The sequence below is a fragment of the Lissotriton helveticus genome, chromosome 1_2, assembly GCF_964261635.1.
Source record: "Lissotriton helveticus chromosome 1_2, aLisHel1.1, whole genome shotgun sequence".
NCBI lineage: Eukaryota > Metazoa > Chordata > Amphibia > Caudata > Salamandridae > Lissotriton > Lissotriton helveticus.
This window is the reverse complement of record NC_136058.1, coordinates 41,758,384-41,782,234: the sequence shown is the minus strand read 5'-3', so window position 1 is coordinate 41,782,234 and position 23,851 is coordinate 41,758,384. Positions and strand designations below refer to the sequence as shown.

The 23,851-nt window shown below is 39.8% G+C and overlaps 1 protein-coding gene across 2 annotated transcripts in view; it reads left to right on the top strand.

Moving 5' to 3' along the window:
• Positions 1-6,299: 6,299 nt before the first annotated feature.
• TNNI3K (TNNI3 interacting kinase) overlaps positions 6,300-23,851 on the top strand; it is a 2,668,544-nt gene continuing 2,650,992 nt past the window's right edge. For both annotated transcript variants that reach the window (XM_078668672.1, XM_078668665.1), the window contains exon 1: positions 6,300-6,413. In XM_078668672.1, the coding sequence (XP_078524798.1) occupies positions 6,374-6,413 (40 nt within the window). In that variant the 5' untranslated portion in view covers positions 6,300-6,373. The remainder of the gene's footprint in view (positions 6,414-23,851) is intronic.

Below are 23,851 nucleotides of genomic sequence, written 5' to 3'. Positions count from 1 at the left end.
AGGGCAAAGCCTAATTTACGCCCTCTGTAAGCTATACGCCACTCTTCACAGCCCCACAACAACGGCTATCCAAAGAGTCCTGAGGGCGAAATTAATACCATCTCTTAATTACGCACAACAGGCATTCCCAGGAAAACTAGCGAAAGAACTAGAAAAAATTCACTGCACAGCCTATAAAAGGTTATTCCACCTACCTGCCTGCACCAGGAACAACCTAGTGCGGTTAGAATTCAACCTGAATCAACAAAAACTGCAAGAGATGGCCTCCCTGAGTAAATACTTCTATCTTACAATGGCGGCACCAGAGAACACAATGAAGGCTGCCCTAAAAAGTATCTTTCTGGAACCCGGCAATCCCTGTTCAGCTAGTCTTGCCGCTGCCAAAGACCTTTTGAAACTTGCAATAGAGAACTGGGACCCCAAGACAGTCAAGTACACAGCCATCAAAAGCACAATAAAAAAACAAGTTTGTCTTTGCCTGCGCACCTTGGACACGGAATCGCTGGTAACAAGAGGCTTCCACGAGTCCCAAAGCTTACCACACACAGAGTATAACCCCAAACTTGATCTTAAGCAGGATGTGGGGAGGCAAGCCTTACACAGAATCCTGGCTTACAGACTACACCATCTCCCCCTTAAAGAATTATACTTCACCGGGTCGACAAGAATGCCAATCATGGAGTGCCGTCTCTGCAAATACAAACGTGAGTCTTTGGCCCACATTCTATTTTGCTGCCCGGCCTTGCGCTTAGCTCGTAGACTTTACCTTAGACCCATCTTGCTACAACTGGCCACTCGAACTGTAAAGGAGGCAGTCCATCAACTGTACACACTGGACATATTGAAGTATATGGCTATGTTTGGCAAATTTGTATGAGTTGTATAAGCTATCATGGACTTAAAGACCTTTGATTTTTAGACCCTTAGATTTTAATTACACCGTCTACCTTTTAAAATGCTTATCTTTTAAAAAATTCCTTGTTCTTTTTCACTTTGTTTTATTGTAATGGTTCTAAGTAACCACGCAAATATATTTTTCATTCATTCATTCATGGTTCTGTTTTGGGCCCGTACGTCCCATCACTAAGTGAGGCTACTTGCAGCAGTATCTGCCCAGGGAATATACATCAGTCTGCAAGCTTCGCAATAGAGTCCAGTGATGTGGTACCAGTGCCCTCAAACCAAGGTGCTGCGCAAATCAAGTGGGCCGCAAAGTCCATCAATACATATCTATATGGGGCCATCTGTCCCCATCAATATGGCGTCCAAGGGGAGGGAATGTGGCATACAACACAGTTGGTTGAGAAGCACTGTGCTCTGTAGTTTTTCCCTTCCTGACCAGTCTTCGGGGGGGGGGGGGGGGTTGCAGTGCAGATCACTGCACGTTATTTGAGCCCCATAAGAACTCAACACATGATTCCATCTTCCATCGCATTTCATCAGTGGACCCATTGCCTTGCGTGCTTGCAATTGATTGCCACTCATCTCGAGCCCCCTGAGGAGGCTGGGTGGGTCACGGTGCAGATTGTCCCATGTACGTTGGGCCCAGCAGGAATTCTGTGCACTGGCCTGTCTCACAGCGCTTTGTCACCGGTGATCCCCCTGTCTTGCATACTTATAAGTCATCCCTGCCGCAGCCTATATGTATGTATATTTAAGTTGCGCAAACCTAGTTATAAAGCAACACGGGGCTGTATAAAAAAGAAAAAATGAGTGTTGCATGAAGATGCAAGCTAGGACAAAAGAATACTTCTCTTCCGAGTGAGTGAAGTGGATTATTTATGTTTTTATTGGAATTGAGGTCCAGATCGTTGGTGAGTAGCATGAGAAGTGTTGTTTATTTCCTTTATTTTTATATCAAACCTAGTGGTGTCTGATTTCATGTGTGACATTCACCATTAGAGAGAGTGATGGTGTCTGCCAAGAAGGGTGGTGTGGTTGAAGAGGGAGAAGGTGTTGTGGGCGTGTGGTAGGGGATTGTAAGGTGCATGAAGTGAAGGGCTGTCTTGGTATCACTTATAAGTCCTCCAGCATCTTGCTACCTGTGGTAGAAACTCTTTATGTGTGTGAAGTGGAATTCTGGGATGCCAAGAAGATGGTGTTGCAATATTCTATGGGAAAGAAGATCACCCTATTTAAGTGACAACTGGCAGTTGGGCAGAACAAGAAAAATTCAGCATTCCTGTAAGACTTGATCGCTACCACAACTCTTGCAAATAACATTTACGTTTGGCACAAACAATTATTAGATAACTTTCTAATTGTCAGTAAAATAACAAGTGCATTTATACTGTAATTTACTTAGAAAACACAGAACTAAGGAAAGACTACATCATGATTAGTAACGTAAAAGAAGATGAGAACTTTTTATTTGAAAAGAAGGACGATTAGGCTAACTAGCAGACGTACGATCTACAGGTGTAACAGACAACGGCATCTTCCTCTCTTCACCTTGTCCTGAGTTCTGAGTCTTAGCGCGGGGACACACCGTCGGTGTAACCAGGCACTCTATAAATGGATAAATAAATAAATAAATAAATAACTTTGTAAAAGGAGATGAGAACTCTGGAACAGTACTTTGGAGTAGGAGAATTTGATAGGTCTAGGCTGTGACTACAATAGTCAGAACGGTTTCAGCAGCAAATGGAATTTGAATAACGTATGGATTAATAGCACTGAATGAGGATCAGGGGACATTAAAGTCACATAAATTCAAGATGAGTTGAGAGGCTAAATTGGTTGGTGTTTTGTTGCAATCAAGTTGAGCTTGTGGTAACCCCTTTTACAGAAGATCAGCTAGGAGACGCAGATACTGCTGCAGGAGAGCATAATGAAGCCTGTTTGGAAGTTATTCACTTACAGGAAGTTTATACTGGTTTGTAGGCGAATCCCATATATCCACTATGAGTCAACAGAGAAGATGGAACCATGCACTCTCGCTTTATGATGAAACATAGTAGTCTTGTTTTGTGCACAGTAAAATACCCCCCCCACACACTTCCTCCTTCATTGCAGAGGTAATTCAGGTCCAAAAGATGTCCCAGCTCTGTCCTTGTGATTAGCATCAAGTTATTTTTGGTTTCGCCTAGGCAGCACTTGCATTGTTATATGTATTGTTACTCAGAGATTGTGAGCACTATTTCTTTCTTTAAAGTGGAGCTTTCGAGACCAGTGCTCATGGTTTACAGAGCTGTGTTATAAACTGGGCTGTAAATCTTGCTCTTATCTTACCACATTTGCTGTGCATTCAAAGACTGAGGTCTGTTTTGGCTACAGCTACCTCCTTCTCCTTCTGAAACGCAAGGCCTTGCGTCACGGCCGCTGCCTTCCTATGGCTGCTGCTGCCTCCGTCTCAGAGCTCAACAAGCACTTGCAATGCGATAGGTCTCGCATTTTTGAGAGTTTGAGCTATTAGCCATGCAATGCCTTTTATTTATGTGTTTTGAAAACCTACAAGTGGTGCGTAAAGACACACTTTGTACTTATAGTCCTTGCTTACAAGAATCAAGGCTGGAGGTAACTGTGCCTCTTTCACTGCCAACCTCGCTTCTCGTAAGCAAGGACTATAAGTACAAAGTGGCTGTTTACGCACCCCTTTCAGGGTTTCAAAACACATAAATAAAAAGCATTGTCATTTACAATGCTAGTACCTCAAACTCTTGCAAATGCTCGACCTATTGCATTACAAATGATTGTTCTGTAAGTAATAATGGGTGTGTATTGTTAAGTTGGGCCAGAAATTTCAAGATAAGTAGAGAATTCTTAGCAATTCTTAGCATTTAATATAGAACTATCAAATGATTAAGTTCTAAGATATAGAGAATTATATTATGTGATTAAAGTTTTCACGATTATGAGAATGTGCACAGCTACCTGCCATGTTATTTAGCCTGAATAGAAATGATTTAATTGATCTATAATATTTTTTGGTGCTCTTTAGTGGAAATCTATGGGACACTATGATGGTCAAATGGTTTGATTGATAAAAGTTTGATCACAATTGAAATTTAGAGAGTTCATAAAATCATTTTTCTTCAGATAATTAAGAGGATGAGGTATTAATTAGGGGATAACACGAATGACAATATAATTTGTTTTAATGTTTTAAATGTAAGGACTGTGATGATGACCTATGATAAAATATAAAGAACAACTGATTATAATGATGTATGTAAAGAAATGTCTTTCTACAGTAGGTTTGCAGTGATTGATCAATTAATTTTTATTATTTTAGTTGTTTTCTATTTATTTCAATGTCTGTGAATTATGTTCTATGGTGAACTCTGAGATTTAGGGGCACATGCAGCAAGCCTGCATTTTGCGATTTCTAAATAGCGAATTTTTCCGATTGGCTATTTAGAAATCCCACAACGGAATGCATGAAGGATTCGCAAAAGAAATAGCGAGTCCTTAAAATTCCTCAATTGCGACTCGCAAATTGTGAATTGCAATTAAGGAATGCTTTCCCATTCATTCCTAGGGGGCTAAAGGCCCATTGGAATGAAGGGGAAGCCATTCGCAATTTGCGAGTACCAAATAGCAACTTACAAATTGCAAATGCAATTTGAAGGTTGCTAGGGGGCCTTAAAGAATAATATTCCACACCACCTTCCCTGAGTAGGCCTTGGATTGCTCCGCTTCGCTACCCTGAGAGAGTCAGAAGAGGCACATCCCAATTATGAAAGTAACACTATATCGAAATGTTATGAGCCACAATGTACTCCAATAGAGGTTGAGGTAGCTGCATGAACTTTAAGCTACATGTGTCCTACCTTGCTCTACATAACAGTTCAGTCACTGATCTTTTGCCAAGTTATGTGCTGAATAAATGTGTAGTTTTCCCCCAAAACTAGATTCTAAGTATCAGACAGCAGGGTTACCATCTTCTGCATAGTGACTCTGTACAAAAGTCACCGCTATCGTCATCGTTGAACGACAGGCCCACAGTACCATTAAACATCTCGGTAGACCCCCTGAGGCTACCTTTTGGGTATATAAGCACCACATCTTCGATGGGCAAACTGGAGTAGAAACTTTCATGCTGACACGAGACGTTGAAGTCCCTGCATGCAGATACTCCAGCACTCAGTGGTCTGACATCTTATGAGGGGTGCCCAACTCGAGACCAAGACTGAGTCTTTCATTCTCTCACACCAGGTAATGGGGTTGGCTCTTTCCTAGGGGGATTCTTGACTCCACACCTACATATATGCTAGGTACACTTAGGTACACTTGGCTAGGGTTTGCATTTTAGGAGTACGCTTGATTGTTGCTATGTATGTATGTGGCTACATATTTTCACTTTTTTAGCACCATGGTGGAATTCTACCTTTTATGTACTCTGTTGGTGCTTGCAATAATATATATATGTTTCTGTCTAGTGATTGTCGCAGCACACCTATTTTATACTAGAATGACGCTGATTTAATAAATGCCTATTGAAATCGTCCCCATCATTTATTCTGTATATCTCTCTGAGAAGAAGTGAGCACGAGTGACTGAATGAAAAGTACTTTACTATTTCCAAAAGCCCTGCAGGATAAAGGGTTGTCATGTTCGATAGTTGCCCGGCACTTGGTAAGGTTATGGGGCTTATAGTGGCACTGTGAGCTAGCTGGTATGAAGGCTAACATATCCTTTAGGGGTGTCCGGAATCAGGTTGGACATCAATCCCTTTGTTTATTTTGTCTAAACGTGCAGATCCTATACAGATTTAGGGGAACAACAGACAGGAAGGAAGGGAGAAACGAGAGAGAGAGAGGGGGGGGGATTAATTATTCCAGATCCACAGAATTTAAAGCACCTTGTTGCTAATCCTTCGCTAAATGCTCTAATCGGAATGAATTGTAAACTGATCAAGGCTCAATAACAAAACACATATGAAGAAAACACAGATAAACGTGTCTCAGTTGTTTTAAATCACAGACAATATTATTTCCCCAATATTCGGTTAAACTCGGTTTGCAAAATGTTTTTTTTCAGTTGCGAAAGTTCACTACGGCTTTCGTCCGCTAATGCCACGTACTCAATCGCGCCTTCTTCAACCTCCAGCCAGCCAACAAAAACGAAACCTCACAGTTCTTAGAATGTGATTACATGTGATGAAATTATATTACCCTCTATCGAATCAACCTGTGTTTATTTCTGTATTGCATTTAAACAAACTGATTTGTAGCATTTATCTAGACTTCACTCGATAGCACACTCTGGCTCGCTCCGTGGCAATGTTGCATGACATTCCATTTGGTACACAGTTTATTTTTAGCCATAGGCTATCAAACTATTTTTCTGCGGGGCTGCCAGTCTGCTGCACGAGAACAAAGGATCGCAGGACTGAAGAGCGTTCCGAAAACAAAGAAGAAACTCTAAACTGATGGGCAATTACAAATCTAGACCTTCGCAAACTTGCACCGGTAACTAATCCTATTTTCATAAACGCATTTGTGGATTGCCGAAGTTATGCTGTAATTTTTTTACTAAGACCGTCATGTCCAATGAAGCATTAGTCTCGAAGTGAAATACAAAATGTCAGAGGACAAATACGTTAAAGAAATTGCAGAGTTGTAGTCACATAACGTTTTTATCAAATAATAGATTGTTACACTGCTATATTTACTGAATGAATTTAATGAGAAATGAATTCAGATGAGATGTGAATAGCAATCTAGCTCGTTTTTATGTTTAAGGGATATTTATTTGGAAATTGCAAATCATACATTTCACTTGGGTTTTTACAAGTGTGAATTTCAGCTAATTTCATTAATTGTGGACAGTAGCCCTCATTAGAGTTTGGTAGGTTTGACATCTGCTTATTTATAATGGCTGCCCCACTCCATTCAGAGCTGGTGGAACTGCGAGGTTTTTCAGGCACGTGACCTGATCTCTCATTCGTCACTGGGCCACCAGTTCACAGTGACGGTTGTGTGCCCTAAATATGCCAGGCACCTTCACTGCATTTCCTGCCTGTGACTGCCAGGCGTTGTTGGTGGTCGCAGGCAAGGAAATACGCCAATTGGAGAATATCTCCATTCGCCAGAGCCAATTAACCTTTTTTTCAAAAACTTTTACAGAAATTCTAGTTTGGGAAGTTTGTTTGTGTAAAACAGATGGAAATGAAGAGTGTGATCAAAACAACAATTCACCGTCTGGCCCCTCTAGCCCTACTGTAGGCCTACAAATTCGGCCAGGCAGATGGGGGATCTCTAAATAGAGAAGGTAGTGCTCGGCCAGGGGCCAGCTGAACCTGCAGGCCTCTGAACTGCTCACCCTACTCTACATGAGAGCATTTAAGTCAACTGGTCATAAGGTGTTTAGATCATGTGCAGTGTTCAGACAACAAATGTCCGACCAATACCAGCGGCGTAACATTAGACCCCGCAGCTCCTGCTGTGCAGGAGGGGACCCCGAGCTCCAGGGGGCCCCCTCTGGCACTGTGCACAGGTAACGGGCCCCTAGCTTGAGAGCTCCTGACTGGGTCCGGAGAGTGGGGGATGGCCCTACACGTACTCTGCAAGGGGTCCCCTCAAATTTCCTTAGCCTTTGGCTGATGCTAGGGTTTTTCAGTGCAGTGAGCCAAGTGATATTGTGTCACCCCTTCCATGACAGTAGGGTGAAGTGTGATGTTTAAAGCACACTGGTGCCTAGTATTTCATAGGGCCCTGGGCAGCTGCCAAAAATTGTCGTGCTGTAGTCTTGACACAGAAAAGCAGCCATCTTTCTTAAATCTTTTAGATGAATGGATGTGTAGAGGAGACCCCGCTAAGCTATCATGATTGCTCCATTTGTGACGGCTCTTCTTTAATGCACACTGGGACCCCCCCCTTTTGCCCATGTACACCTGCTTATTTTATTTCCATCCTGGGCACAATTGTCCCACATTCTGCAACCATTCCAGTCTTTTTTTTTCTCTCTCTCTCTCTACCGGATGTTTATATTGCATTTATGTTCTTCCTCCCATCATATTGCAAAGCTCTGATATCCTTCGGGATCTTGCTCCCGTTATATAAAACTTTATAAATAAAATAAATAAATAAGCAGGAAAATAGAAGAACATCAAAGTTCATTCAAAGACATTTCAATGTATATACTGTAGCGAGAAGTTCATGCCTTTGCTATTCATATCTGAATAATATAATTTACTTTCTAGATAGCACAGAGGTACCCAGATTATCTCACAAGTATTGTTGTTATTTAAATTGCATATTTGTCTACTTGTTTTTAATTCATGAAACTTATAGAAGTTGTCTAGTAGTATGTTCATATTTATATCTATTTAATATAAGTACATAGAAACCTAAAACTCAGTGGCGACAATAAGGATAGAATGCTGGTTGCTGAAGAAACAATGTTTAAAAGTGCTTTATTAGCCCGAGTGGATACCAAGCATTTCTGAAAGTTGTGGTTCAAAGACATTTCGTTTTTCCTCTTTGAAACTCTTGTCTCAAATTTTGTTTTCTTACTTTTATGCCCTAAAGCATAAAAATGTAGTGGCTGGAGAATATTTTTAATGTGAGCAGTAATAAATAAAGGTGCATATTACATTTAGAACGCAGTGACTATCGAATAAACGTTATCTTGCCCATTTTACTGTAAACTAAATCAGATAGATGAAAAAAAGCATGTGAAAAAGTTTCAAATTAACTTAATGACTTTGTTAGGTTCAGAAATACACAAGACATTTAAAAATACTAATACACATCAGTAACGAGAGTAACTTGAGAATTCAAATCGTGATTTAAATTATTTTGGTTCATAGATGTTATTGTGCTGTTTGTAACACATTAAATTTGAATATATCTCATGCTCCAATGTCGTTTAGTGCATAACTGTATAGTCAGAGTGTTACCACCAGCTGCTTAGAATAAAGCATTGTGAGCCATATGTATCAAGGTCCCGTTTTGCAATTCTGAATTAGCAAAAAAATAGCGATTCTCAAAAAATCGCTATTTTCATTGCCTCGCTACCGCATTCTGGTCCATCTGCAGCCTGTAGATCAGGTAAGCAGGCAAACCCAGGTAGAGGCTGTTGGCATAATCCAGCTGAGAGGTTACCAAAGCATGGACCATAATCCTACGGCTCTCCTCTGGCAGAAAAGGTAAACATTTCCTGATGTATCCAGGGCCCAACTGGCTACCGGACGTTTTGGTATGCTGCCGAGCTGGGGGCTGATTTCGTTGATGGGGACCTGCGTGTGCTGAAAAACATTTGTTTTGCTTTGTTGATTTCGAAGCACCCGCAGGTCCCCATCAACGAAATCAGCCCCCACCGCAGTGAAATCAGCAACCAGCTCGGCAGCATGCCAAAATGCCCGGTAGCACGTCCGGCCCTGGCTGGATCTCATTTTCCCAAAACAGGCAACAACAATTTGCCGGAGATTTGTAACTGAGTCCCAAAGATGTTTTTAGTTTGAATTAAAACCCACTCAACACTCGCTGTTTCTAGGGTTCAGTTTCTGTCCTATCAGTTTCACAATTTGTAAAGATTTCTTTTTTTTTTTAATGTATTTATTTGGTTTTGTCACAGTACATAAATAAAGGCACATTGCCCCCCCCCTCCCCTTGGTCAGGCAGAAATAAAATAAAATAAATTTCATACAGAATCGAATTATACAATAACCTAATTCATCCATTAAGTCAATATTTCAGAAGTTTCTACATTACAAAACACCAAGTGTCACATAGAGTTAATGCTTGTATTGTATTTCATACAGTGTTACTTTGGGTTTGGCACCATTCCAGCAGCGGGGCCCATATTTTCAACCCTTGTTTTAGTTTTCTTCTGTCCTTCCCCCTTATAAATAGCAATTTCAAGTCTATAGGTGGCCAATAACCTCGCAAGCCTTTGTTGGAATGACGGTGCCAGCTCATCTAGCCATGCTGATGTAATACAGATCCTTAGGACGGCCATGGTAATGAACAAAAATTCAGCTCCTGGCCCACGGAGATTAGGATCCGTGGCCCCTAAAAGGATAATTTCTTCTGTTAGCCTAATAGGTTTTTTCAGCACACTAGAAACAATTCTCTTAATCTCTTGTTTCAAATGAATTAGACCATCACAGGTGGCAAATATATGTACACAATCTGCATTGAAGATTTGGCATCTAGGGCAGCATGTTCCTTTGCCCGAGCCCCACTTAGCAATGTTATCTGGAGTGTAATATAACATAAAGCATGTTTTGTAAAATTGAGCCTGCAATTTGGTAGACATAAAGATTTCTGAACAGCAGAGGGAAATATTGCTTGATTGTCATAAAGCTGGGGTTGCTAGGAGACCATGGATCAAAGAAAAATGATAGGCACAGTTGGCACTGTCCTATGTGACCCCTTGATTGACATTCATCTTACTACTCATATTGTTGAAAGAGATTGTAATGTATTGCTTTGACATTTATACTGGTATGATGGTATATATCGCAAGGACTGTGGCAGACAGGTGTGACATTTGTAGTGCTCATGCTACAGGTATCATGCATTCCTGTTACGAGACAAAATCTCTGGTTTTAATAAGAATTGTGATCAAAAAGGGAAATACTAAGAGTAATGAAGATTTTCATAAAGCCACAGCCAACGTCGATCATAAATGGAATGAGTTGGGAAAATGCACAGGAACTACACTTGCCTGGTCATTCAAGGAAAAAAATAGATGCTTTGTGCAATCCAAATTTCACCATAATGACTAGAGCACTAAAGATTATAAATCAAATATTATATTCCTAATTCATTACAAAGAAGTATATGGGAAAAATATTCTAGAAATAGCAGAAGTGATTTCTTAAGATATTTGCAAAATGTATTCATCCTTAAACTCAAAAACTAAAGCCGCTCAACCTGTTTATCCATTCATGAGAGTAGAGGTTAGTTAAGCCCTTAATGATCTATCTAGTGTCAAGGCCACGGGAGAAATTGGGATTCCTATGGAATTTTTATAAGAACTTCAATAATGTTCTAACCCCCTTTTTAAATTTATTAATTAACAACCTTACGGATGGCAAACCTCCTCCCCCTCTTTTAGTACAAAGGAAATTATTATTTTTCCTAAAAAGACAAAGATCCCATAGATATCAATTTGTGTAGACCTATCATCCCATTGAACTCAGACTACACAATAATGACGAAAGTCCTTGCAACAAGAATCTCTGACATATCCTATAGTTGAATTCACACAGATCAAAATGTTTTTGTCCCTAATAGCCAGCCATATACTAGTAAAATCATCTAGCCCAATCAATAGACCTCTAAGCACAGTGCTCAGATATACTAGCAGCTATTCTTTTAGTAGATACGGAAAATGCATTTGATTTGGTCTCATTGAAAGCATTGTTCACTATTCTGAAGGCATTCGGTTTTTCTGAACAATTAGTGAATCTAATCATAAACCAATATAAAAAAGAAACCTATATAGAAATGCCTCAGCTTCAATTATAGTTTAATGCATTAAAGACAGGGTTGATTAACACAAATAAAGGGGTTGCCCTATGTCCCCTATCCTCTTTGCTTTGTTGCCTTTGGCAGTTGCTTTGCCAACAAAATACAGAGCTCAAAGCCCTCGCAGATTTATCTCTAAAAAGTATGCACTATGACAATGGTATTCCTCTCTGTTTGAAGGCAGAAGGTGAAAATATCCAGCTAGCACTAAATGTGATATTTCACTTTATGATATTGGTGGATATGAAATTAACCAAACTAAAACTAAAACGTTACATTCAATGCTACACAAAGCATTCTCCACATCACCAATAAGAATAGCTACGTCAATAGACCTAAGAGATTTCTTGGGATATGTGTTGCTCAGAAGCATCAAAGCGTATTATCTTTAAATTATAAAACTATGTTCTCTAAAATTATCCATTTGTCCAATTGTTGGACTTTACGTCAATCAACTATGATGGGTTGAATTTCTCTGCTAATTTTTTTTATCCTTTCCCTAGTTAGCTTTTTCATTACAAGCCTTCCAATAACATTGCCTGTGCAATATTTCACCACCATAGATTTAATTGTATCAGCATTTGTCTGGGGTAAAGGTAAACGAACGTATGTAAACAAGAATTTTGTCTTCCTAAAGACACAGGTGGTCTGGCATTACAGACATAAAACTCTACTATTTGGTGCCTCTGCTGGCTGTTAACTCTCATACTTGATTGTGCAGTAATTTAAACTGCATCTACAACTAGCTGTATAGAAAGATGGCAAAGGGATGATTTCTCATTAATTAGAGTTTACACTAAACAGAAATTGGCAATCCGTAGAACTTTTTTAACATCATATTTATGCCTCTAAGTGATGCTTTTGGCTGGCATTTTGCCAGCTGATAACGCTGTTTGATATGTCATCTTTACCCAGCAATGAAGGAACAAAAAAAATACTAAACATGTTAATTTAGGCATTTGATGGAAAAGTTGGTACGTGGTACAAATTTTTATAATCTGTAAAACAGATTTGCATTCTTGAGAAAGTAATTGCCAGATGGTAAACGGAGACGGGCATTAAACTGACAGGAAATCAGTGGGCAAAATGTAATTATATGAATTTTCATATTTTAAAGAGAGCCAATTTTCACAGAATGTGTTTCTATAATGCATGGCTTTCATACTCTGCATCTGCTACTCTTCGTAAAATGTATTCAAGCAAATGCCTGAACGCCCCGAGATGTGTCTCCCCATCTCTTGGATATTGGATGCACATGTTTTTGTATTGCCCACAATTTACATTTTTGGCAAAACTGATTGTATTCTTTGTCTCAATTACTAGACCAACAAGTAAAAGCTGATAAGCATTTTTGGTTGTTTCGCAGATATTACTAAGTCTAAATATGTGCGAATATATAGGCCCACTCTTACCACAAGATTGTTAATCACCATTAACTGGAAGTCATATCAACCACCCACTTACGTGGACTAATTGCTAAAAATTAACACAAACAATGAGTGTGAACTGGCGGATGCTTTATGAATTGGTAATGTGAAGAAATATTCTTTGATATATGCAGTTTGGAATTTTTTAAAACATTTTTGTATAAAAAGATTGATAATTATGATGACTAACGATGTTCAAGATAATACTCATTCTGTAGTAAAAAGAAAATTAAAGAAGTCACAGATAACAACAAACAATACAACTCAAGCAATGTAATTCATATAAGCCACTGTGCTATCAGATCATTGCAGACTGCAGTCTTTTTTGAGAGGCTGTGCCCCCATTACTCACCCTGCTGAGGCTGAATGGGAGATTGCAATGGTATTGATTCTATCATCATCTCCTCAGTTTAAAGAGTGTAATCATGAGGATAGTCCTCACAGTATCTTAGTAATTGGGTAAAAAACTCCCCATTAGCAGGATAAAATTTGATTTGTTTACCTATAAGAGCAACTGCACTAGATGTAAAAGTTCCTACTACTTCTAGTTTCCACGCATATATCTATATTTACTGCTTTATAAGCATAATTTCACTTGGGACACTCTGCCAAATAGCATATATTATGGTAATTTACAGTCAGGAACCTTTATGTGTCTACAGTGATGTTATCAGCTATTAATAACAAAGGCACAGTCAATGATTGATTTAAAGTATGTGATAATTATGGTACCAAACACCCCAGTATAAGGGAACACTGACAGACATTATACTGGGCCATTGATAATATGGATCAACTTATAATCCTAAAATACTCTTACTATTGAACCACAAATAAGACTGTAGCACTGAAGGCACTCAGGCACTGAGGATACTGAGACATTGATGATCCACTGATGATACTAAGTAACCAACAATAATAAGTAATCGATGATAATAAACCATTTATACTGTGCTGCCAATGATGATATGGAACCACTGAAGATCCTCTGTCATTGATAGACATTACACTCTGCCACTGATGACATAGAGCAACCAGTGACACCAGCAACTAATAATATTGAGCAACTGATAATAATGTGCCACTAATCACACTGGGCCATTGTTGTTGCTGAGACATTGACTGTGTTCAGTCACTGATAGTTAAATGGTTGTGACAATACTGAAACCCCACTGATAGTAATAGTCAACACACAATAAGGTAAAAGTAGTAGTTTAGGCCCTCATCATACTAGTTATATATTTGTGAGTTATGAGGGTTTGCAGCAAGGTAACTTCTTCCTCATATTGCCATGTTGCCAAATTGAAAGCCATGCTCCAACCCTCATGCATACAAAAAAGAATAATTTGCCTGTAAATTTATTTTTCACGTCATGGATTGTGATGGCTGTTGGTACCACACTATCACTATGTTTGTACAATTTGGAATGGAAACATTAAATCTGAAAATCAAACAGGTTCTTAATTTATAATAGAAGAAATATTTGTGCTGTTTCAAACTAGAGTAAATCCGTAAAGTAGTTGTTGCTCCTGCCGTGATCCAGATGCAAATTAACTTGGACATCTATTTCATCCGGCTCAGGCTTCAATGACAGCCGCGGCCCGTGGAGGGAGTTCGGTGGGGCAGGGAGGCGGTGTGGGGGAGGGGCAAGGTGGACAGTGGTAAACACCGGAATATGGACAATTGCAGGTAAGTAAACAATTTAAAAAATAAAACGAATTTCGTAGCGCGCGCTGTATCGCATTATGCGATGCATGGTGCGCTACGAAATTCGTTTTATTTTTTTAAATTGCTTACTTACGTACAATTGTCCATATTCCGGTGTTTATCACTGTCCATCTTGCCCCTCCCCCGCACCGCCTCCCTGCCCCACCGAAATCCCTCCACGGGCCGCGACTGTTCAATGACATTTTACACAATAGAATAATAGGAAGATTCATGATAGGAGCTGGCATGGGCTTTCCATGGTTCCATATGCAGGTGAAAAAAACATGTCAGAACTTCAGATTAGGTCAGTATTGTGCTTCCAACATTGGTTGCATCCCTTTAGGGCACACCTTTGATTCCTTACAATAAGAAGGACTCCAGAATTGTTTCTTTGAAAGTTGTGATTTATTTTTATGCTTGTCGCATTATTTTTAGAATTTCTTTCATTCCTTTTCAAGTGATTATCATCATGATCAATACATTCCAAAGGCTCCGATGCATTTCGGGCTGAAACGCCCTTCTTCGGGGAGCTTATCTATAAGATACCAAGGACATAGCATCTGTACATTTATTTGCAAAACAAAATACATAATCAATGTGCACGTTTTACTTTTCACGCGATCGTTTTAGTGCTAATGTTAATGCAACAAAAGTATATATGCAAAAGAGTGTATTCGTGAGCCAGCGTGAAGTGAGAACATGCTGGTGAAACATTGTTGGGGGTCTCGTGAAAAACGGCTCTTGGGTGATTAAGTGGATAAACTTACGTATCGATGTGGAGCTTTGAACTCGGCTCATGAACTGTAACATGAGGAGAAATCGTGATGAGAAAAAAAAAAAAATAACATTGTCCTATTTCCACGTAACGATGTGACTATAGGAAAGCGTCATACTCATTAGAACTTACGGTTCATGTCCGCCAAAGTTACGCGCTGCTCTGCTTTAGATGGGTATCTACTTCCGCATTATTGCCGGCCGGCATTATGTTTTTGTAAACATACGGAGCACTCATTGGCTTCGTACGTTACCACGTGTTTCAATTGAGGTGGAAAACGGACTAAAAACGTTGAGAAAAGTGTGGTGGCCATTTTAGAGTGGTCGGGGGATACTTGTCAGGTATATATGGGCTATAAGAATATAAAAATGAAATACATCAGAATGAAATAAATTAGGCTACACGAATAAAAGAAACACTGTGTTAAAAGCAAAAGGGATGCGGTTCGGGTGTGAATGTACGAGGTGTATTGTAATGAGGGTGACTGTTGTGAATCACTAGTGGCACCTTAGAACAGACATCTCTTGCCATAAAGGTCATTCATATGTTACAGCTGTTAACTTTAGAGATAGCCTGTGAATTCCATGCGATCATTTAGTCCATTCGGTTTCATCAAGTTCAATTTGTGTATCCAGAAATTCTCTCTGCGTAGGAGATATTTATTATTGTCTCTGCCTTCCATTTTCATGATTACTTCTAGAACCAGGAACTTTAATTGTGAGACGTGGTGTTTTAGTTCACTGAAATGCGTAGCAACGGATGATTTTTCATTGTGCGTTCTAATATTTGACTAGTGCTCTTTAATGCCGATTTTAAATTTTCTTTCAGTCTTCCCAACATATACTTTTCCACATGGGCATTTTAATAGGTGTATCACATTAGATGTGTCGCAAGTTGCTGATGTCTTCAATTTGATGTTAAAACCTTTCATGGGGTGTGTTATAGTATTGCCTCTTATGATGATATTGCAATTATTGCAATTTGTACAGGCTCTAGTTCCCTTCGCTGCGGTTTGTAACGGTGTGTTCTTTTTCAATAATTCTCCCAAATTGTTCTTTCTTGAGTATGCAAATATCGGTGGTTGTGCGAATAAGGACTTAAAGTCTGGTTCCATGCTCAAAATAGGCCAATGTTTCATGATAATTCTTTTGAAGGCTGGACTTAAAGTTGAGTATTTTGAGACCATTACTAGTCTAGTGTTTTTTTGTTTTTCGGCGCTTTTTAGCAAATTGGCTCTTGATGTTAAAGAAACACGTTGTTTTGCTTGCTCAATGATGTTTTTGGGATAGCCTCTATCCTCAGATCTTTGTCCCATTTCCTCAATTCTTTGTATGGCTTTATCCTCATCTGATGTTATCCTTTTTGCTCTTGCCATCTGAGAGAAAGGTAAATTATATTTTAATGACGTTTGGTGAAAGCTGGTGTAGTGTGTTGTTTCTGTCAGTTTGTTTTCTGAAAAGGTCTGTTTCCAGACCTGTCTCGGTCAGGGTAATCTCTACATCCAAAAATGTGATCTTTTCTTTTTGTATTTCCCAGGTGAATTGTATTCTTTCGTTGATGTTATTTAGAGCTGTTAATGCCTGTTGTAGCATTTCTTGTGAGTTGTTCCATAGTATAAAGACATCGTCAATGTATCTGACTAGAAGCTTAGTGTTGGTTTTCCATGTAGGGTCCGAGAAAATGTGCGTATCTTCGTATTGTTTCATAAAAATATTAGCATATATCGGCGCAGCGCAATTACTCATTGAGGTACCTGTAAGTTGAAGATACCATTGGTCCTTGTATTCGAAGTAGCTTTGGTATAAGGTGAAGTAAACTAACTCCATCAGGAACTTTTGCATTAGACGATCTATGTCGGTGTTTAAAATTGCTAACTCCATAGCTTCTATACCCCATGCAGTATATAGCGACTTCACATCTGCCGTGCACATTAGAAGGCTGTCATTGTCCTGGATTTCGACTGTTTTTAATTTTAACAAAAAATCTGTTGTGTCTTTGATGTAGCTTCTCATCGTTTTTACTGTGAGTTGGAGATACTTGTCCAAGAATTGTCCTACGGGTTCATGGAGACTTCCCCTAGTAGACACAATTGGCCTTATGGGAGGATCCTCTAGGCATTTATGTATTTTTGGAGCCATGTATAACGATGGGCTTCTGGGATTTGGTTTCATCAGGAAATTCTTTGTTTTGTCCTTGATCGTTCCTTCGTCATATGCTTTGTCCAATATGTTTTTGAGAATTTCTTTAAATCTAGTTGTAGGGTTTTGATCCAATTTCATATAAGTTTCATTGTCAGAAATATGCTCCATGACTTTTCTTTCATATATTTCTGTGTTGAAGATCACTAGTGGGCCGCCTTTGTCGGCCTTGATACACTTAATATCTTTGTTGTTGGCAATATTTCTTAAGATATCTGAATCTTTTTGTGTAATGTTTTGTTTGGATTTCCTGTTGTAATTTAATTTTGTTAGATCTTGTTTAATTAAATTCTCAAACAGGTCCAGGCATTTATGACTGATTGGAGCTTGGTAGGTGCTTATTTGTCTGAGACCCATTAATTGGTCCGTTTGTTCCTTTTCCTGAGGTGGTAAAACATTCTCAAAAAAGTGTCTTAGTCTCAATTTGCGCATGAATTTGAAAGTGCTGACCTCCAGCTCTAATTGCTGGGTTTTTGTTGTTGGGACAAATAATGTTCCTTTTTGAAGAAGCTTAATTTCATTCGCACTTAAGGGAAAATCCAAAATCTTAATGACTAATTGTCTTTCTGCATTGTTTTCTTCTTGTCTTTTTTGGGTTGTGTTGTGCTCCGGGTGTTTGGATGCTCCTTGTCTTTTTCCCCTCTTGGGTCTCCTCTTTCTTCTTGACCTTGTCCTAAAAAAGACGAACTAGTGGTAGCTTGTGTTGTGGTAGTGCTTGAGGTTGATACCATGTCTTGTGGTCCAGATGTAGTTTGAGTAGGTTTCTTTTGTGGTATGTTGGCTATGTCACTTCCAGATGATGAGGTGTCTGTTTGCTCGGTATATGGTCTATTTCTTCTTCTTTGTGCGTAGACTTCCGCCCACGCGTAGACCTCCCCTAGTTTGTAGTCTAGGGTGTCTCTTCGATATTTTCTAATTTTTCTTTCATTTATTTCACGTGAATGTTTTTCCAATTGTGTGTTTATATCCTCCAGGGTCTTAGACCACTCTTCGGTGGACATCATGTTGGTTAACTCGTTCGACACTTCTACAATTTCCTTTGTTAAGTCATTTAAAACGCTTGATAGTTCCTCCACAATTAATAGGATAAGGTCTAGACTACATTTATTTAAGATGGCATACCATCTTGCTTGAAGGCGTTTTGAGTTTTTACACAGTGATGGCTTCAATGCTATGTGTAGACCTCTAGGGATGCTTTGTGCCCGATGGTATTTCACAAGTGTGCTTGCATGCAATTTTTGGTTTATTTCCCGTTTTGATAAGTAAAGAAGCTGCCTGATGTTTTGTTCCTTGGTGCGGTTAGTGGATGTTTGTGCTATGTCCTCTTTAATTAAAGCATATATCCGTGATGCTTCCTCTTCTCCAAATGCGAAAGTGTCTGCTTTCGCCTCCGTAGATTTGGTAATTTCCTCATATAACATGTTTGGATGGTGGGCGTGCTACCTTCCTACTGGACAAATCAGAAGTAATGATATAAGGTTTTTGTGGTAGGTGCACAGCCTCTGATGTTTAAGTACAGAATTAAGATTGTGTTTAAGTCTAAAATTTTAAACTTAAACACAATCTTAGTTCTGTGCTTAAACATCAGAGGCTGTGCACCTACCACAAAAACCTTATATCAGAACTTCAGATTAGCCACCTATGGGTCAATTTTTACATTTTGAGGCTCACTTATCTGTGCGATATTACACAAGCTGTTGTAATACATTTGTGGTTGAAAATGCCATGTGTGACTGAAAAGTGACTGTCTTAAGATTTGCCAAACACTATTACTAACAGGTAGAGCTTTCTGCCTTATTGAATTCCACTTGATAGTGCCAAACATTGAGCTTTTCATTTTGACCTACATATATATTAATTACATATTGACTTGCTCTAAATTGTTAAGGTACTTAGATGTGGAATTAGAATAGTACATTTCTACTTCCCTATCAATGCTTACCTTGATGATACACTGATACATTTCTGTGTTGATATATGTGTGAGTTGATATTTTTGTCCTCAAAATGTTTACATACTCTTCTGGTGGACTGTAGGGTTGCTTCCTTCCCATATATACATTTTCAAGAGAATGAAAATTGGATTGGGGCTTGTGGAACTAGGTAGAGATTGGGTTAAGAGTACTTAACCAAAGGCAAGGAAGGTTTGCCCAGAGGAATACATGCTCAGCCCAGTGGATCATTGAAATAAGCCTCGACTTAATAAGAATGGAAAAGTTCTTTGTCTTGGTCTGCTGAAACAATTCTTTATTGCCTGCTGGAGTAATAAAAGGAGACCTGTTCCATCCTCTCGCTTAAATATTGTCCCTGATGAATCACTCCTAGATATGTTGGAAAAGTCTCCTGGTTGACTCCTAGGAACAGAGGTCTATAGTCTTCTTGGTGTAGCCTACTTTCTTGTAGGGGAATTTGTCTCCTGAAGCCTTATTGCTGGCCCCTGAGATGTACTTGGTACCAGCAGACACCAGTCAATTGTTTTTCCATTGAAACCAGTGCTACTTCTCCACAGAAAGTCCAGGGTTTTGAAAACCTGCCTTTACCAAATTGGATCATCGAATCAATAGCAGCCCGGAGTTGGAGAGACTGTAAAGGTCCAGCTTTGGAAAATGAAGGAACAACTTCCTCAAGAGTGTTACATATTATCTGAGCTATCAAATTAGGCATACATAAGTATGATGCTGCATTGATGGGATACTGCATTAGGCTTCAACCTGCAGAACCACAGAAGCTGTGACAACTTTGAACCAGTACAACCATATGAGGAAGGTTAGAGTATTAATCGGAGGCTCTCGAAATAAATTCAGTCCATTCAGGTGAGGTATTTGATATTACATTCAGGAGTTCAATAAGCTAATCAGACTATGCGTTATGGTTCCAGGTTGGGTGGAACTGAAAGGCATTCAAATTATGCAAATTCTTCAATATTGACATTCCTGCATATGAGTGTCTTTTTTAATTTTTGCTGGTTCCCCTGCTGATTTGATGGCTTAGTCCAGGTGTATGTTAAATTAGCCTCTGGGAGCAGTAAGTCATTTGGAAAATTTCATTGTCATGTTTCTGCTAGGAAATCAAATCTAGGTTGGGTGAATTTATAATTTCTACAATCTCAATTCCGCGGTTAACCACAGATCTGCAGTTAGGAAGAATGCCTTTTAGCTATTAATCTTGGATGTTGATCTTGTTAGATGATACAATCTTGACTTTGTTAAGATTGTTGAGGTTACCTTTTTTGCCCCTGGTGGAACAAATAGCTCTATCTGCTGCAACATTAGAGACAATCATTAGGTCTTCAGTGCCAAGTGACTCAGAATTATATCAAGTCTTCTTCTTGAAGAGTCGGGTTATCCAGTTATATAGAACAGTGTTTCCCAAACATTTTAGAACCACAACCAAATTTTTAGAACAACTAACTCACCTAGCTTTAAAAATCATGAGGCAGGTGATTTTTAAATGTAACTAAAGCATGGTTTGATAGCACACTCTCATTTACTGACATCACATTTTCCATTGAAATGACTACTAAATTAGCATATACATACAGTTTTACTGATAAAACTATACTGCACACAAATAATAGTGTGTGGAAATCGGGTCTCAGTGAATATGTATCATTTGTCCATCACCAAATAAAGTGTCTTGATTTATTTTGATCCTATTAAAATATTCATGTCCATCCCACTTCTGAATTAAAACAAAAAATGCTTAATTTTTGCTTTCGTCACTGCTGACTGTGTACAATTCAATTACAGATATTTACATTTAGTTGTATGTTACAAACAACATGACATCCTATGGCCTTTCCTTTCACACTCCATGTACCCCAGAAATATTGCCACATAATTTGCTTAACTTTTTTTTCTTTGACTGCAAAGTGAGAGAAGTTTGTAACCATCAACTCCTATGTCAAACAAATAAGCAGTAATTTGTCAGAAGAAATTGCCTAACAGTTTACCTCTATCCTTGAAGTGCAGAAAATGGGACAAGATAAACAGAATGTAAATGCATCTTCATTTATTGCTTTGACTTTCTCAACTGCCAAAAATGAGCAGGAGACCCACCAGTGGGTTGCCACTACGAATTGGGAAATGCTTGTGTACAGGTTCTGTTAGACTTGGCATCTATTGAGTTGTTTCCCCTGACTTTTTGCCTCTACCTCTTCTATTTTTGATGCTGTGCTGGATTTCGTTTTTGCTGGCTTAGATGGTTTGTGCACTTTGCCACTGCTGATCAGTGTCAAAGTGCAAGTGCCCCCTGTATAAATTGTTACTGCAATGCCTGCACACAGTTTTGAACTGCCAGGTCACCCTGGCAAGCGCCAGTAAGCAATTTCTTGCTTAACCACTCTGTGTACCTCTGCCTGTTTGTGCATTGACTGTCTGGTTTTGGAGTGACAGGGGCTGGGGATGTGCATTCACTGTAGACAGCCACTGGGAGTGGGGTGGGGGGGATTGAGGTGTGCTTGGCCCTTCTGGGACGACTCAGAGCTGAGCTGAATAGTCCCTGGCTGCATTTAGAGTAGTGGGAGGAGCTTTCATTGCAGCTGAATAGGGCCTGTCTCCCTTGCACAATGCTGACTCCAACCCCTATTGTCATACTGCACCAGTGAGGACAGAACTGGTTTGGACTGGGCTCAGAGACGGCTGCATAAAGAATAACAAATACAAAATGGGGTATAAGTAGTGGAACTTAAACCCCAGGTCTTCAGATCACTTCTGGACTCAAAAAGAACCTTTGCCAAGGAGAAGGGCTGGACAGCTGTAAGGCAGAGTACTGGCCATTTGCTGTGTGCTTTGTGGGGCTGGCCTGCAGTTGCTGCCTCTGCCAAGGAAAGGACAAAGACTGGAACTTTGATGAGAAACCTGCTTGAAAAGAAATCTCCAAAGTCCTGTGTGTGCTGGCCTCCAGTTCTGAAGTCACAGGGGACACAAACTGCTGAAAGTTCTGTCCTGCCTGGAGGTGCCCCCTGTCCCAGTTTTGGGCCTCAGGAGGTTGTTCCTGCTGTTGGGAGCTGAAAGACACCTAAGAGAAGAAAGAAAAGCAATCTCCAACGCCATCAGTGACACCACTGTGATGCCCCGACCTGCACTGAGGCCAGGGCACTGCTCATGAAGTGTGTGATGCACCACCCGGCCTCCACCATAGCTCTGACCCCCTTTGATGCCTGCCACGCCTGCAGTCATCGGCCTTCCTGATGCGAGTACTCGCACTGACTCCATCACTGCCAACTCTTACATCCAGCTTTTGCTGTGCCGATAACTGCAAAGGGTGACTCCATGAACTCACCGGATTCGCATAGCATCACCGGAACCGAGATCTCACTGCCGGCGCAACCAACTTTCCCTGTCCCTGATTTGACATGTTGCCACCTCGGAGTCATGACGCCTCATCTCCTCCATAGCAGCCAGGGAGCTGACCTTAACCTCAGCACCAACGCCTCACCTCCACGACGCCGTGCATCATCATAGAATACGTTTTCCAAGTTACTGTTTGTTTGGGGGTCCGTGTGACTCCATGCCCGATGCCTCGCTCCTTATGGTTGGCGCTGCACTTTGGATTTATTGTTGACACAACACCGTAATAGCCCCAGGTGGAGCTATTTGTTTTCTACAAGCTTTCATTTGGATATAACTGTGCTGAAGTGCTATTTTAATACATGTATGCTGGATTGTTGTTGATTTGGTCTTGTTGAGTATAGATGAAGATACTTCATTTTTCGAAACGGGTGTGGTGTCTATTTGTGGCGTTATCACTGTGTTACTGTGTGGTTTGAGTACAAACACTTTACACATTGCCTTTGGAATAAGTCTGTCTGCTCGTGCCAAGCCACCAAGGGGGTAAGCAGGGTTTATCTGAAGTGCGTATACCCCTTATCATGACTAGAAGCAAAGGTCCCTACTTGGACAAAGGTACACACCTCTGCCAACTAGAGACCCCCAGTTCTAACAGATTCTATATTGCTTTGAGGTCTTATTTTACTACTTGCGATACAATCATTATTGGTTAAGCTGTCATTTATGATCTAGCTCTCTATGCCTTGGAGTCCATGTACAGTTGGACCTTAAAATAGATTAAAAGCATCTACCCAATTGAATGGGCAAACAGATCCTGACATGTTCTCTGGCTTCTGTCTCATAGTATTCTCCCACTCTGTTCCCCTTTTAATTTCCTCAGTATCACTCATTTTGACCATTTAGCAAACGGCATGGATCTTTAAGTACTAGTGAACAAATTGAAGAGCTCATCATTACAGATTTTGCTATTTGTGGACTATAGTGGCATTGAATTGAAAAACATATTAATGTAGAGAAAATGGTGCTCAATG